The following is a 17152-nucleotide window of genomic DNA, read 5'->3' as shown; positions in this document are numbered from 1 at the left end:
TCAGTTTTGCAGAGCAGGTCTATGCCATTTAGGCTTATAATACACAGGGCTTTCCATGGTAAAATCACAAGCACTCAAATGAGCTCTGCTGAGTTTGTGTAATAGAGAGTGGGGGGGGAAAAAAAGGATATCTGGGCCTTTAAATTAATGACTGCTTTACATCTGCTAAAAAAAATGAACCTACCTTTGGGCCATCTCTTCCCTGTATACCATCTTCTCCTGGAAGTCCTGGCTCACCCTTACAAAAAGGAACAGTTAAAAAGAAAATTATTGCCACTGACTGAACTTCTCCAGACTTCTTTCTGCCTCGGTTTTACAAACATTTATTATCTTTTTGGACTTTCTGGGTCATGGACAACTCTTATGGTGCTGTGATAGTTTATTTTGCCTTCATTTTTCACTTATTTACTGTAACATAACTCCTGTGAACCCGGAGCACCAAAAACCATAAAAAACAATCTGCATTAGAAAAACGAGACAAGGCTATGCTGGTATAACAATATTCATTTGGCCACTGGCACTGAGACTACTCAGTTTTGGAGCACAGAACACGTAATTACAGTAACTTCAAAAATACACCTATTCTGTCCTAGATTTCTATGCTTCTGTGGATAATTATTATGTTGGTATGTTCAGTGACTCAGTCTAGGGCCATGGAAAATCTCGTTTACCATCAGTAATCACACCATGACATTTTAGAAGGTTTGCCTTTCTCGGGACCTGATCTTGAAAGACAGTGGCACATCACAACTTTTGATGCAGATAGTAGAAAAGCAAATGTGACCTGCCCTCTACTAATAACGTGGTATTTCAGTCATAGAAGTATGGTAGGTATGGAACTTCCATGTGATCTAGTATGAGAAATTACTCTTCAACAACAACAGATGTAATTGTAGAAATGCAACTTGCTGGAGATTTTGGCCAGGAGGAAAAGATGACAGCAAGGAGCTAATGGGATATTAGAGCAGCTCAGTGGGAAGGCTTAAGTTTAAAACGATACAATTTATGCTCTTTTACAAGTGACCTGGATAAAAATCTGTCTCTAGCACTTGAAAAGACTTTCTCATCCTTCAAAAGTAGGCAACTATCTGGGTCACATGAAAAAGGTAAGAAAGACATACAGAAGGAATAAGCAGAGGTATACAAGTGTTTGCTGAAATTGAGTGCTGATTGAACTCATTCAGCACAGCACAAGAAGCAAATCACCTGCGTGAGACTGTAATACATAGAGGTACTCTGCTCTGTTTGGGCAACAAAGTTCCATTATTTTGCCTAACTGCTACAGAGAATTACTGTCATCTTAACAGCTGGGCTGGACATCTTTGGATCTAGCTTCCTGCTGAAACCCGTCATTTCTCAGTGGCACCTAGAAATATTTTAGCATCATAATCCATGCCACAGCATTGCAAATGTTCTTTTAAATGATATATTGAAGTACTTATTCTTTTCATAAATAAAAATTTTCTGACATGTTTGTAATGTATTTTCCTTTTTGGAGGCACATTCATGCTGATAGCTCACCCTTAAGCCTTGGTCACCAGCTTCTCCAGCCTTCCCAGCAGGCCCAGTGTCTCCCTGAAGTGTCACAAGAGAATCAAGTCAATGGATGGCAAGGGACAACATTTCTAACAGTGATGAAGTTTACAGACAATGCAGTCATTATGACAATATTTCTTAATGGCTCACAACCTGTATCACTCTCTGCTTGGCTAATGAGTCAAATTGCTCAGATTTGCTCATATGGAAACTGAAAAAAATTAAATTGTCCAAGAGGATATCTTCAGCATTTACCTTTGTGCCTGGTTCTCCCTGCAGTCCAGGTTCTCCTTCAGGGCCAGGAGGTCCCTGCATGGTACAGGAGCTACTGTTACACATGGTCATTAGTAATTTTGCAACTACCAAATAATACAGCCAAAATACGAGCATAAATATGAAATGAGACAGTTGGAAAACTGCATGTCTGAAAAATTTAAATAAGAAAACACAGTTGTTTGGTCTTCCTAGAGACTGACAGAAGGAAAGTACGAGGGAGTTTAGAACTGTACCATAGATGAATAGATTGGAAAGACACAGCAGCACCACTAAACTTGCAACTTTCATCATAAAGTACTAGCAAGCTGAGTAATAATCTACCTTTTGCAAATCTTACTGACAACTCTGTCTCTGTTTTGGCTTGGATCCAAGTAGATACAGTCTTTGGAAAACAAATATAGAGGTTTTCAGATTACTTCTTCTAGAATTTACATTTAAACCTTTTTTTTTTTTTTTTTTTAATTTTTTCAACAGGCAGTCAGAAGATTGGGTTCTGGGTGATTGGGTAAGTGCACTTGTCTGAATAAGCCAAATCCTTCATGTCTCAAGTGATCTCACCCTTCAGCTACTTTATTGCAAATAAGCTAATACGTTCTGTCGTATTTCTTTCAAAGAGTTATTAAAAACAAAGCAAAAAATAGAAGCAAAAATTAGCAAGAAGATTAGCTGCAGCTGCTTTTCTTCATCTGCTATTTGCAAAGACTTATGATTAGTATCATTCCAGTTGCAAACTCCCAGTCTTAGGTAAGCTGTCTAACTGCAAGGAGGACGTTTCTCTTTTCTCTTGCATGCTGATTGCTACAGATGTCATGACCGCATGCCTGACAACCGCTCACAACAGAAAGAGGTACTTATGTTGGAAAACTCATCAGTAAGAGAGGCTCTCAGCAGCTCGTGGTATTTAAATCAACTACAGCTAATAAAATAATTTGTGAACATATTGTCCAGACATATTCTGTTGCTTGAGTGTTTCTAGTTAGAATACAGATAATTAAAAGCTCACCTCAAAGCCCATATCTCCAATTGCGCCAGCATCCCCTGGTTGTCCTCTTGGACCCTGGCATTAAATAGAATTTTGGATGCATTATTCAATTAACATTAAATTATATTTTAGAGCCTTGACTTTGACCCTTCGAAACAATCAGCTGGTGTAAAGAAATGTATTTCACTGTTTCCTCCTGCATCCTCAGTGTATGTAAGTACCATGACTGCATACAGTACTGAAGACCCTATTGTCAGTCTTGACATGCTAGAATAACAGATTTCCTAGAATAACACAGATGTCTTTTCTTATAGACTAAAAGTAAACTATTATCTGAACTAATCTCTCCTCCTGATTAACTGAGACTTTGTTTAATTAAGGATTGTTAGACTGTCTGGTTTGGTTTGTGGAAAAGCCTACAGTCTGGTACAGAATTAACTGGAAGCAACTACTGCGGATTTAGCAAAGTTTAGACAGAACAGTCACTGAGGTGTAATGAAGTAAATGCTGGGGCCTTTTTGATAACATCAGTAACTATGCTATAAGCACTTTCTTACAAGGCATGCTTATAAGTAACAAAATGATTGCAATTACACATCCATGGATTGCTTCCTAAGGCAACATTCTCAATCTCTATGCACCTAAGATTGCTTACTGCTGCTCACTGAATGGGATTTGTGTTCTCGGGGAGCATAGCTTGCATGTAAGAGCTTACAGCTGATTCCATAGCCATTATGAGTGTATGTCAAGACAAATCAACCACCTAGATCTACCCAGTCTGAACTCTGAGAGAGTTCATTTCCATTTATCCCTTTTGGACTCATTATGTTTATAGAGATGCTATATGTTCAAAACATTTCCTTTATTTATTACTTAACCTAAAGAAGAGATGCTGCTACCCATATTTGTGGTAGAAGCCTTTTAAGAAAATATTTACTTCTTTTACTTATTTTTAAGAAAATATTTACTTCTTTTACTTATTTTTAAGAAAATATTTCTTCTTTTACTTCCTCCTTGGACTATGCATGTGGTTTTGCTTCTCCTGATGGCTTGGCAGTGATAACACAAAGGTGTTCTTGCCTTATTGCACCAATGTAAACTGCATATGAATATGACGACTTCAGCAGATGCATAAATTTTAACTTAACTTTAGCTTTACTTAAGTGTAAAAAAACAATGGAAACTGCAGTTAATTTCCTGTTAAGAATACATTTCGACTATACCGAGTCCATTGGTTTTGGTTTACAGTGACTCCATGGCAATCCATGATGCAAGTGTCCCAAAGATTAAGTTTGTCTCAGGAGTCAAGCTTTAATATCCCCATAGAGCTAAGCCTGCTGGATTGGTAACACATCTTTCCCTTGCGACTTTCAGGGAAATTCAGAAGGCAAACACAGCAAAGTACGGATGCCTTTTAACCATTAACAACAGATAGCCTGCAAACAAGAATTTTACTAAATTGTCTGAGAAGTAGGTAAAGTTGCTGTGTAATTCAGATGAAGCCTGCTACTACAAATACTTCTAACTACCTAAGTTTCTCTGCTCCTCCGTTAATAATTTGCATTTTTTTCTGCTCAGTGACAGGGCAAGAGAAACCGTGTGAGCAGCTCTCTCTTATGTAGTGACCAGCTGTTGGCAAAATCAAGCTGCTCACAAACGCAGTGAAACAGAAGAGCCATGCATTTCATTTTGTAGTATCTTCTGTCATTTTCATAGTTTCTTTCTAACTCCACTGACCATTTTCCAAACACATTTTTCTTCTCTAGCACGTGAGATAAAAATTCCACTCACAAGATTAACTTTTTTTCATTCTGACACTGCATGTATAGATTCTATATTGATGAGCACTACAGAAATGTAGGTTGCTCAATAGTAGAACTCTTAGATTTAATAAGGCTAAAAGTCATTCTATACATATGAAAATTCAGATTTGAAGGGAATAGCAGGAATTTTACATAAAAGCCTTACATTACAAGGCTCTCAGATACTACTACACTCCTACAAGATGACAACTGAAATAAGTTGGCAGTTATATTCAAAAGACAATTTCCGAAAATAAAACCTGTTGGCTGCTTTTTAGCCCTCCCAGCCCTGCAAGTGCAATGGCTTTCTGTAAGCATCTGTCAGCCTATGGATTAATATCCATAATAATATTTAATAATAATATAAAGGATATTATTTCTTACAATTTCTAACAACAGTTCGCTTTCAAGATTTAAATTACCTGTATGTCCTTTACTATACAAAACAACATTACAGAAGAAACAAAACCAGTTTTTGACTTTTTTTTTTTTTTTTTTTTTTTTTAACATTTCAGCACTACAGAATGGCAGCTTTCTCCTAAGCCCCCTCCTCTAAGAAAGTGCAGAGTCTTTCACTGTATTTATACAGTCTGACTTGTCCCCAGAAATGGTGATGAAATAGTATTCTTATCATGGCTACACATTTCAGTACTTTGTATATATTTGCTGCAGAACCTGCACAATCGTCTGTTACAACATTAACCATGTAAAAAAACCATGTAAAAGTGAGTATGACTTTGAAATAATAATGATCAGAACAGGAATCCATTCAAAAGAGGAATGTCTGAGGTATATTAGAACAGTCTTTTTGTTATTGAAACTTTAATCTGCCAAATACATGTGGTCCTTGAGTTCCTGAACAACAATCCTAAGATATCCAAAAACAACATCACCACTAATATCTGTATTGGTACACATTTTTATTAAATCTGTGATGTAGATGTCTACCCTAATGTAGAGCAGAACCACCTAGCATTGCAATCCAAATTTTGCCATGCTCTCCTATGTTGTATATGCCTTATTATAGCGCTTCTCAGCATGATTAACACATCTCTTTATGTGCAAGTTACACCAAAGCAAAGGAGGCAGACTCAAGTTCCGTAATTATACAACAATTATCCCACAATACAACAATTAGCACACAATCCCTGCACATGCACTGTTGACAACACCAAATCTTGGTAAAACAGAGTTTGAGTTGCTAGGGAATTCAGTACAATACATGGAAAAAATTTTAAGCAGGCATAAGAATCAACTTACTGTCTCTCCCATTGGCCCTCTGTCTCCTGTGGTTCCAGGAGGCCCAGGCAAACCCTCAAAGGTTAAAATAAAATGAAGGAAAATAAAAAAAATCAGTTGGAAGCAGACTGTTTTACATTCTATGCAAAACCACTTCCCTCTCTCATTTCTGCTCACTCAATTACTTGCTCGAAATACTTAAGAAGCCTCATTTTCTGAATCACATGCATCACCACATCACTAGCCCTTGTGGCAGGCGAGGAAGTCCCAAACAGACATCTCCACTATTTCTTTTACATAGGGATGGATCTTGGATGACTCACCATTTACCAGAGACATGCACTGCTCTCCTTTGCCTCACGTGCTGCTGGTGTGTGCAAACTGGGCCTACCCACAACCGTATGAGTGTCCTGTCCTACAAATGGTATTTGAGATTACCAGTAACCCCAGCTTCCTTTCTGTTTAACCTGGCTCACACATATCTCACATCCCCTTCTAGAAACTTCATCTGTAGGAGTACTAGTGCAACATCTTGTACTTTGCAACGAATGTACTAATTCCCATCATTTCAACCCAATGAGATTTTACTCCATTCTTCATCCTGTACACACACAAATCTCAGTGAAGGAAGAGAGAAGGAAAACCCTCTGTCAAAGCTGACTGGCAACAGGCTTACAAATCCAACCAGAAGAGGCAAGAGAAGTGCAGTGGCAAACAGCATTCTGAGTCTTAGTTTCAGACCAGAATCACAACCATTACTGCTTTGCTTGTTTCTTGGCTTCCTTCCTTCTTGAATATACCCTACCATTTGGATTCATTGATAACCTTCTTTGTAGAAGATAGAAAACAGAATCATAGAATTGCACAGCTTGGAAAAGTCCTTAAAGATTATCAACACCAACCACAACCTATCTTAGATATCCACTGAAAAAAGGTCTAGGTGCGGAATTTTCTCCTATACACGTGGTATACTTACTATATATTTTTCTATGTTGATCTCAACATTGATAATACCCATCGAGTTTAAAATCTGTCAAGTAATTTTCTACGTCACAGTGACTTCTTCCCTTAAAACTACAATAAAATCACTTGCAAAGTACCCTCTAGCCCCTTTACACTACATACAGCTGCTTCTGCTGCACTTTGCAATCATGCTATATTCTGTGGACTGTCATCTGTGAAAGCATTGTTCTGTTAGTGCACTGCAATGTTCACGCTTACTCTCTCTTCTGCCTTTGATTCTTTGTACAAAAAATGCAAACTCCTATGTTAGTTTTCAAGCTGCTCTAAAATAATAATAATAAAAAAGTATGATATATATAAATGATGATATTTTGTGTTTTGGAAGCAGTACTAGAGTATTTAATACTCACAAGTGCTCCTTGATCTCCTCTTTGACCTGGATTTCCAGCTTTACCCTGATCAAAGAGAGATTTTTAAAGAGGTTACCCTCTGATAATTTTGAAGAACAGGTCAGAAACTGGTAGTAAATACATTAAGGCTTAATACAAAGACTGGCTCCAATACTTACAATGAGCCCAGAAGTGCCTTTCTTTCCTGGATCTCCTCTTTCTCCCTGATAAATAACAGCATGTGAGTTCTATTAGCATTTGCTACATAAGCTACATACAGGCAATATATATTTAAATGCTGGGGAAGTGCAGAAACTGCAGATTTAGGCTTAGATGGGCTTCTACTACGGTCAAGGAATACCTGGACAAAGCAGAAATTTGCAAGTCTCCTCCTGGACTAAAAGTAAATTTATTACAGCTTCCAACATGTTGACTTTCTGGGGATGGCATGGTGTATTGCCTATCACAGTCTATCCACGTTTTGTATTGTGTTGAGCAACGGAAGCACTCACCTTAATACCTTGTGTACCCGGCTCTCCAAGAGGACCATCTATACCTCTAGGCCCCTGAATATTGAACAAGTGATTAGGAACATTAATTGTGCATTATTTTGTATCAATATATGCAACATAAGCTCTAAGAGATGGAAATCGATTTTGTTGACTGTAACACTGAAAATTCACAGCAATTTTCCTTGCATGTTAAGTATAAAATAAAGCTTCAAAGAATAAAATTAGTTTCTGGCTTACTGTAATGTAAACTTTAGAATAAAGATATATATGTTTTTAACTATATAAACAAGATGCCTAGGGGCTTCACTGAACCCGGTTTGCAGTCAGATATTTTCTGCTCTTTTTCATCCACTTTGCATGCGTGCAAGGCATATTTAGAAGTACCTAGATGACTACTGGTTATATAAGGCACTTGCTTTTGGACTTCAGTTGTACACACAAAAAATCCTGCTTGCTTCTAAGACTTTGAAAAGGCAGATAAGGTTCTTCCATTAGTAAACCAGCCTGAGGCAAGATCGAAACCAATTTATTACCTTGCACTGTGAACAGCTGTATTATCAAACTAAATTATTTACTTTTAACTGACATTTTACAACCAATACATGAACAGTGATAGCCTATTTTGTTATGCTATGGTATTTCAACATAGCAAATATTTATTGCCAAAATGGTCAGACACAATTATTTAAGATTAGCAATCTTAATCCATTAGTTCAGAAGCAAACAAACAAAAAAAAATCCTTAAAATAGGTAATGAGCAAAGTGGAAAACAAAAACAAAAACAAAAACGTTTATTCATCCTGACATTGGAGCGTATTTCCATAATTCTAAACCCTCCTTGGGTACAGAAACAAAATCAAAACTAGTTAAGTACAATCTAAAACCGACAACTGCTTTAAAGCAAGAGCTAGGCAAAAATAACAGAGCTGGGTTTTTTACAACAGTGTGCAGTGGGAGGATGAGATGACAGCTTTTCTGGTGTCTTCTTGTCTGTGCTGTGCTGCTATCAAGCAGAGAGAATACGTACATTGCTAAGGCATTGCCTCGATGAAAATGAGTTGCATTTTCTGAGTGCATTTCTGAGTTACAGGGAATCTTATTTCTTGGGTCATGGTTTTTAGTGCATCGCATTCAATCACATCTGATTACAAAGTGTTTTAATAAGTAATAAGATAAGGATGCAAAAAGGCTTTGTTGGAAGCATATCTGATTTTATTCACTTCCTTCTCAAAAAAATGTTTGTGACATCCTTGCCCCTACTGAGCTTTTTGAGACAAAACATAACAAAATTCTGTCTGTTAGCTTGCCTATATTGATGCACATCAAAGCCCCTGTCAAAACAGATGAGCAGCCACCCACTCTTCTCTGGAGCTACAGTAAAACCAAAGGCTGACGGTACCTCAGAAACAACATGCATTCACGTTATGTTAGGCTTTGCCTAACACTTCAAATGAAAATGTCTCGGGAAAAGTCCTTTCCTGTGGCCTGATACATAACTACATCCTCTGGCCAAGCCAAACTATCCTATGAGAAGCTTATCTGTCAGCTTTTCAGCACTGCTGCTTCTGGCCAGCATGAGCAGTGTACAGGAGCCACAAGGCAAGGAAAGGGAACAGGATGGGAGTTGTTAGAATCCTTCTGATACCTCAATAGGCTTGGAACCAGATTGTGTGAGGCAATCCCTCTGCCTTCCTGGCCCCCTTTCTTGCTTTGGTCAATTAATGACTGAGTATTTACAGACTTTTTTTTTTTTTTTTTTTTTTTTTTTAAGTCAGAGGAGGACACAACACTCCTGGTCTCCGTAATGCTCTTGCTGAGTGCGATCCCAATCCAAAGACAACTGAAGTCTGTGGTAATCCTGGTAACTTCAGTGCACACATAGATGAGAATCAAAAGACTAATAGTGCTTTCAAGGGTGATGGAGACCCTGATGAGAAAAACAGAATTGCACCTAAAGTTTAGATTATGCAACTGTGTAACTATTGAATTATACCATAATCTAAAAGAAAGCTAAACACCTTGATCAAATTAATGTCAGGCTACTGCTCTGCACTTTTTCCTGTAATAGATGACTAAAATGTACACAAAATGGGTTGTGATTAAAACTTAAGGAGGACTAAGCAGGTTTAGAGTCCTGTGATCTGATATTGATGTTAGGTGAAAATTCTCCATGGAAGGGGAAGGGAAGGTTGGAAATGTTGAGATGAAGTGAGGGTGGATCAAAAAATGGAGGGCACAGAGAGATAGAAACTCAAAGAAGAGCAAAGGAATATCCTAAGCAACATATGGAAGGGAAGATTCAGAGTACTAAGGAAAGCAATTGCAGAAAAGTTTTATTCTTTCCCAGACTTCTTAGGTACATGATCTGTTATTTGTCTTTCTGCATTCTTCACGGTGCTTTTAAGGAAATAGAAACTCAAAATGAAATATTCAAGGAGAAAAATGGACATTTTAATTGTACGCTTCTGAGTAATAAAGAATTTTCATTCTAGATTTTATCTTCTATCAATAATATTAACAGATCAAATGTTTTAAACACTTGTGACTTCCTTTTAATCACAATGGGGGTTCACAACCCACAGTTTGGGAAATGGGCCTGTAAGGAAAATGCATAGGACTGTCAGTTTGTACTTCGTGCATAGTACACCAAAATCTTCCTGCTAGTCACATAGATACTGCTACATTGACAGCCCATTCATTAGGAAGAATGATCACTAATAATCACAATCAAGTGAAAAGGCCTATCATTCAAAACACCAACCTTTCACTAAATAACTTTGAACTGAAATAAGTTAACAGAAACCAACAAAATGCTCAGCTTTTCACTCAGGATTTTGCCTACCTTTAGCCAGTCACAGAGCAAAGTGTAGGAATCCAAGGGAAAGACAATTGAATGTTCTATCAAAAACACACCACAACATTCCTATCAATAGTACACTGTGGCGCATTATCAGCACAGATCAGTTGGATCTGTATCTTTTCCTACTGCAACTTGTACAGAATGAGAGATACGTATAACATGCTTGCTGCTATTTAATTTAGGTTGCAGCTAAGCTGAGGAGTAAGTCTGCCAAACAATTGCTACTACTTTTTTCTTTGGCATGGGTCCAGTTTTCTAACCAAAATGGAACATACTGCATTGAAAACTTAAAGATAATAAATGAAGCCAGAAGAAGTTCATCTAAGAAGAAAAGAGAAACCAACCAATCCCTTTTGTTTTCCTCATTCTGTCTCCTAGATATAAGAGTGAAAATAACACTATGTATGCTAAGTACGCCATCAGATACGTCTCTCTCAATGAGCAGAATTCCAGGAAAATAAGGGCATAAAAATAACTTCTTTTAAGCTTTAAAATACTAGGCATTAGCCTGAAGAATACTAGCTGCTTGGAATCTTAGCAGGTATTAAGAACTTTACTTTGATCTTGCTCATGAAGTCAGTCTAATGATACAGGAACACTTTCTCTCAAATTAAAGGTAACATGAGTTCAATGGAGATTATGGTAGCACAAAAAGCAGTATCAGTCTTGACATTCTAGTTTTCTTCTCCATACATTAGAACACAAGAACTAAAAACTTGGCAGCCATAGAGCCACTGCCACAATATTGTTACCAGTATGTCCTTCAAGACTACTCTTCCTCTTGGCCATGAGAGATTCCTTCTCCTTGACACAGCTATTTCCAGTCTCCAGAGTACTGTTCTGACACTAAAGTATCTACCAGATGGTGCTCTCCTTCAGTACTTTCAAAAGATCAAATGGTATATAAGAAAAAGAAAAGTGAGTCACAAAAGAACCCAACTCTACATGCTTGTCAAGTCTTGAGCATGAGCTGAGAAAGCTCTGTGCTCAGTGGCATATCTCCCCAAAACCCACAGTGTGTTCCACAGGCTCCCAGACAGCCTCCCTCCAGCTGGCCAAAACTCCCCAGTGTGTTGAAGACTGAGCAGCTGGATGCTCTCAGCCAAAAGTATTCTGCTGGGAAACTTTGGATGTGAACCGGCTGCTGAAAGATCCATAATTTATGGGATGAAGGAATTCCACTCTGTGACAGTGCAGAAGTAGAGGTCAGTGCTCCCAAGAGTTTCTGCAGATTCCAGCTGTGAAGATGGGACAATTTCTTGTTTCAGTACACAATAAAAGGAATTTTCCATATGCTTCTATTTAACTTCTGTATGTGACTGCAGTATGCATTTTTCCAAGTCCTGCCACACAGAGCTTTGGGTTCTTACACTTGTCATTCTGAATCCAGTGATGACAAATCCCAGATTTCAGGGGCCTCCAAATATTTTCCTTATGTGTTTTGGGTTTAATATTTTGATTTTGAGAGTAGAAAAGATTCTCAACAACTTCACTGGGAGTTTGTTCACAGAGCATAAAGACTTGGGTCTGCTCCAAGACAGTTTTCCGTGAAGCATTCCTAGTCACGTTGGATGTAGGCAAAGGCACAAACCACAGCTCTGTACCATGACTTCCACAGAACTTGGGATGTTTGGGATTTATTTTGAGTGATCTTTAATTATAAGCAATGTACTCCTTGGTTGGTGTGCTGCCAAAATCATAAAGAGACACCCTCAAAAATTCTTGTCTCATTTGGCAGAAGATATGACATTCCTTAAATAAAATGCCTCCTACCTTCAAAACGGAATCTAAATTAAATCTGCTGCTGTGAAGGAGGAGAGCCTGGAGCACTCACATTCAAGCAGCATCTTGGTCCCAATCCCAGCTCTGGTGATGTTGGCAGATGGACTATCAAGGGGGAAGGATCAGAAGGGGAACGCTGTGTCCACTGGAATTAAAACATACTACCTGAAAGAAGTTTAGTCCCAGTTTCAGAGACTAATTACTTTTCAGCTGGCCTTTGAACTCACTGCATCTCATAGGTAACCAGTTGAGAAAACTCCAGAAGACGTATGGCCCAAAGAATTCTCAAACATCAGCTTTGTACAGTGAAAACTGGGTTTGCATAATACATACTCTTCTGCATGCTGCTGGCTTGCAAGTAATAATTCAGCAAAACACTTCAGCATCCATTTCACTTTGAGTCATGCTCCCACTGAAATCATAGAGAGGTAAATGCACTTATCTGGTTCACTGAATCAGACAACTGAAAGTGGTGCCAAGCTTCTGCTTATTTTCAGTCTCACAATTGCCTTGTGTTTCTATTTTGATATACATTTTCAAATCTGTCTGTGAAGTAAATGGCATATTTGTCTTACTTCTCATCTAAGCTAAGAAAGAGAACCTCACTCCTGTCAGAAGGCTACCAACACAGGTTCTTGGGAGCCCCCAGGGCCTCCCTGTATCAAGCCTATTTGTAAAAACACCTTCTGAACACTTCAGAAGCTACTTTTCTGAAAGCCAATGGCTGGACTCTGCTGCTAACATAACTTCTGATAATTCGTTGGGCTCCCTGTTTCTGAAAGGCAGGGTGGGTTCTCAGCCTCTGCAGCTCATTAAGGTTTCTCTTTTAATTTTGTCAAATATGTTGCATAAACAAATACATCTGCATTCTGAAAAATTGTCCTCAATTAACTCATTTTTTCCGGGCACTGACTAGTATGACTCTTCCTCCCTACATCTCACATATTCACGTGCTAATTTTCTGAACTTAATTTTCTTTTTGTGCAGGTAAAATTACCAGCTAATACATTGTCTTCTGACGTTGCTATTTCCTCACTGAGCCACTGGGGATTTTATTTTACATTCAAAAACAAAAACGATGTAGTGATAAAGAAAACTGTTCCTAAAACACCCAAACAGATCAATAGTGATCATAAATGTAACTCTTTCATATTTGTCTATAGAAGGTTAGTAGTCAGCTCTCAGCTGAAATCAAAAGCAAATCCTCATTTAACTGAAACATGAGGGGAAAAGAAGATTCATATTCTTTCCTAGACAGAAATACAATTATCATCTGTTTGATCTCACTGCAAATAGTTGGAGTCCTGAGTTCAGAGGAAGCAACTGTACATGGGTTCTACGTCGAATTTATATTGGCAATACTCTGCTCTAAGTACCATGAGAAAGCAGAACTACTTACCCTTCTGCCCTTAGGCCCTTGTGGTCCTGGTGGTCCCCTTGTCCCAGAAGGTCCCTATATGTCAAATAAATTAATTATTGCCTTTGACATATAGATTTATAAAAATTACAAGGTTCATACGCAATGAGTAACAACCAGTGCAACCAAAAAAATTAGTAATTTCCAGTCATAGTTCAAATTAAATTAATTGTGTTAGTATAATTTATCTAGTAAAATCTGAGTAGTAGTCTTTAAGTAATCTTATTCTGAATAAGAAAGCATGACCTGTTGGATTACATTAATTCTGTCCAACTTTCAAAAAATTCCTCAAAGGATACTCTTAATTCAGCAACATTATGTTAAAGCATGTGTACTGTTGATCCACAGTGAAATTATAACAGTTATATACAGCAAATCATAAAACCATTTTAAAATTAATAATCAAACTAAACATATAATAACATATGTAAATTGTATTAAGAATCAATGAATAAAATTGTTGTGCACTAATAAACCATCCTTAAAAAACTCTATGTCCCTACTTGTCTCAACTGAGTAATTTTTAAATGGGTGAGTAAGTGATATAATTACTTTTCCTGTCTCTCATGGATTATCCTGGTACAGAGCAAGTGAACACTGTGTCTGACCAGACAAATTTTCATGACAGTTTTACAGACTCCAGTAACAGTTAGAAAACATTCGTAACTCCAACAGAGCAAAAAGGCAGTTTAAGAAATGGTATATTTTATGTCAAATCAAAGCACTATTTTATACGTACAGGTAATCCTTCTGGCCCCACTGACCCAGGGCCTCCTGGAGGTCCAAGGTAACCCTAGAATTGAAGTAAGTATAGAAAAAAGACACAATTTTATCAAAATTGTTATTAAAACAACAATAATAAATCCAGTTAGTTGCTTGAAAAATTGGAGGTAAATTAATAAAATGTCAACTGATGCATTAATTGTTCTAAGTCAGGATGCAACAAGCATTGCTGTCAGGAAATCAGTCTTCCAACAAGGGTGACACCCAGGGGCTGTCCACAACTGCTGTGCAGCAGATTGAAGAGCTCACACTGGTTACCAGCCTGACTACTAGTATAACTTGGTTACAACAGCATACGTAACAAATGGTTTGATCTACTTCCCTTCCTTTATTTCTCTCTTCTTTCAATTCAGTGTGTTTTATTTTTTTATGCAAGTCTCCTGAGAGCCGTTTGATAAAACTTCTGTTATTTTGCTGCTTCATTCAGTTTGCAACATCAGCTCAAAAGCAGTCAAAATGTTGCTATGAAGCTTTCCAGGAACACCTTATTATAAATACTACTGTTTTACATGAAGTTTGCACAGTCAGAAGGCTTACAATTCATTACTGTTTTGGAAGGTAAAGTGCCTTTGTAATTAACATAAATATGAATTAGACCTTAATTATAACTTACCATCACACCTTTCTCTCCAGGAGGACCTACTGGTCCTTGACTGCCTCGCTCTCCCTTTAATGAAAAATTAAAAAGAAAATAAATGTGAGTGTTCTTTCCCTGAAACATTCCTTGTCTACTATTCCTAGACCTGCTCTAACAATACAACAGAGATGCAAGAGGACTTTTATTAGAGGTGTCATTCACAATTTACAAGGGACTTACTGCTAAAAGGGGAGTGCATAACACCTCTGCTTTAGGGTCTTTCCTTTTCTTAGAAATCTGCAGAAGAGATTTGGTACTTCACCAGTTTTTCTGAACTGCTACTAGCAGATCTCTTTCTATTGCGAGCCCCACATTTATAGTTATGTTTTTAATCTATAATCCTCACCTCAGTAAACAATTTTTTTCCTCTCTCCCTCATTTCTTCAGCACATTTGGGAAAAGAACAGATCTAAAAGGAAGGCAGCCCTGCATCAGCTGCAGAAGCAATGGGAATGCACAGCATAGAGAAGGTCTCATTCTTGTCCTACGCACTTTCCCACCTTTTATTCATATAGCATCCAGCCCAACCATCAGCTTGGCTGTAGATAATCTTCATTGCACAGATTGCACATTTATCGTGGACAGTACAAATGACACAGAGATAATGCAATATTTTGTTACATACTTTGAAGACACATTCCTTTATAATAAATGTGCTCAAAGTTTATTTGTCATTTAAATCCACACAGCATGTTTACATTGTAGTATTCAATCCAGAAAAGAGGAAGACAAGTTCTACAAAAACAACATAGTAATGAAAATAATTATTGTACTGTGAAGAAGATTGCTTCCAATTGCAAGATCGATTATTCTTCCACTGTCTCTTCCCCTTCCTTCTACTTAAACTAGCAGCAGTATCCCAAAGTAATATTTGTTGAAGTGGAGTATAGTTAAGAACAAAAAGAGTCCTTCAATACTGAATTCTTAGATATTATGATTAAAGCAATATGAGAAAAAATATTTTGGTTTTAACAAGCAGTGTTTTCCATAGGTAAATTTCTGTTCATGTTTTCACAGAAATTCTAATAAATTGCTAAGACTTTTCTAATAAGATTCCTTTAAATAGCAGCCACCAGTCTGGATGAAATAATTCAGCCCTGCAGGGCAGAAACACAAATGGTGCTGGATCATTCTGACAAACAATTATGCTTTTATTATAATTGAAGCTGACATGCAGTGCCGTAATAGTTTCCTGTTTTTCAGTTTTAAAATATTTCTCCTAAATAAAACCATGTCAAATATACTTAAGCTATTTATGCAGTTCTAGTCACATTGTCTGCCAAACTTCACTTTCATACACAACTGTTATTATATGGTAGAGAAAATGAACAATGTTGCCTTTTTTACTCAGTTAATGCATATTGTCATATTTATCATTCTACTTCATCTGTTAATGATGTAGCAGCACTTAACCAACGACTGCTGCATAAAACAAGCATAATTTATGACAGTTTTGTGAATCAATAGCAGTAGATAGTAAGGTGTCCTAACGTGACATATCAAATCTATAAGCAACAGATTGCTGTTCACAGATTGGTGAATTCATTGCCAATTCAAATCAAGAACCAGACACATACCCCTAATAACAGCATTTGGATTTCCATTTATTGCATCCCCATACACTGAAATACTACAGAAACATAAGCTTTATCCACGGACAGCAAAACATCTCTCACTAATATTTTGTCTTCCCAACAGCTTTTAAAGTTGATTTTTGCTTCTGAGTGTTAGATATGTTATTTATACCTTTTCACCAAGGCTTCCAGATGGCCCAGTTTCTCCAGGTAAGCCAGCTGATCCCTGGATAAGAAGTATGAGGAATTATTAGTGCAGTGTCCATACCAGTTCATAGCTGGCAGCTCCACAGTGCCCAGCAGCAGTATAGTACAACTCTCGATTCCTGAGAGCCTCTGCTCTATTTGTATAAGTGGTCCTGTGAGCAGTGAGGACTGCACAAGCTAACTGAGCCTAAAG

The 17152-nt window shown here is 37.6% G+C and overlaps 1 protein-coding gene across 7 annotated transcripts in view; it reads right to left on the bottom strand.

Moving 5' to 3' along the window:
- COL24A1 (collagen type XXIV alpha 1 chain) overlaps window positions 1-17152 on the bottom strand; it is a 120678-nt gene that overhangs the window by 33322 nt on the left and 70204 nt on the right. For all 7 annotated transcript variants that reach the window (XR_014885361.1, XR_014885362.1, XM_085232396.1 and 4 more), the window contains 12 exons: window positions 16925-16978; window positions 15155-15208; window positions 14498-14551; window positions 13741-13794; window positions 7700-7753; window positions 7367-7411; window positions 7209-7253; window positions 5857-5910; window positions 2816-2869; window positions 1792-1845; window positions 1522-1575; window positions 185-238 (listed from right to left, as the gene is read on the bottom strand). Coding sequence is in view for 5 of the 7 variants with exons in the window: in XM_085232396.1 (XP_085088522.1) it covers window positions 185-238; window positions 1522-1575; window positions 1792-1845; window positions 2816-2869; window positions 5857-5910; window positions 7209-7253; window positions 7367-7411; window positions 7700-7753; window positions 13741-13794; window positions 14498-14551; window positions 15155-15208; window positions 16925-16978 (630 nt within the window). In the remaining 2 variants the exon portion in view is untranslated. The remainder of the gene's footprint in view (window positions 1-184; window positions 239-1521; window positions 1576-1791; window positions 1846-2815; window positions 2870-5856; window positions 5911-7208; window positions 7254-7366; window positions 7412-7699; window positions 7754-13740; window positions 13795-14497; window positions 14552-15154; window positions 15209-16924; window positions 16979-17152) is intronic.

This window comes from Meleagris gallopavo, chromosome 10, assembly GCF_905368555.1.
Source record: "Meleagris gallopavo chromosome 10, MGAL_WU_HG_1.1, whole genome shotgun sequence".
Taxonomy (NCBI): Eukaryota; Metazoa; Chordata; class Aves; order Galliformes; family Phasianidae; genus Meleagris; species Meleagris gallopavo.
Note: the sequence above shows the minus strand (reverse complement) of the source record. Positions and strands in the feature narration are given on the sequence as shown.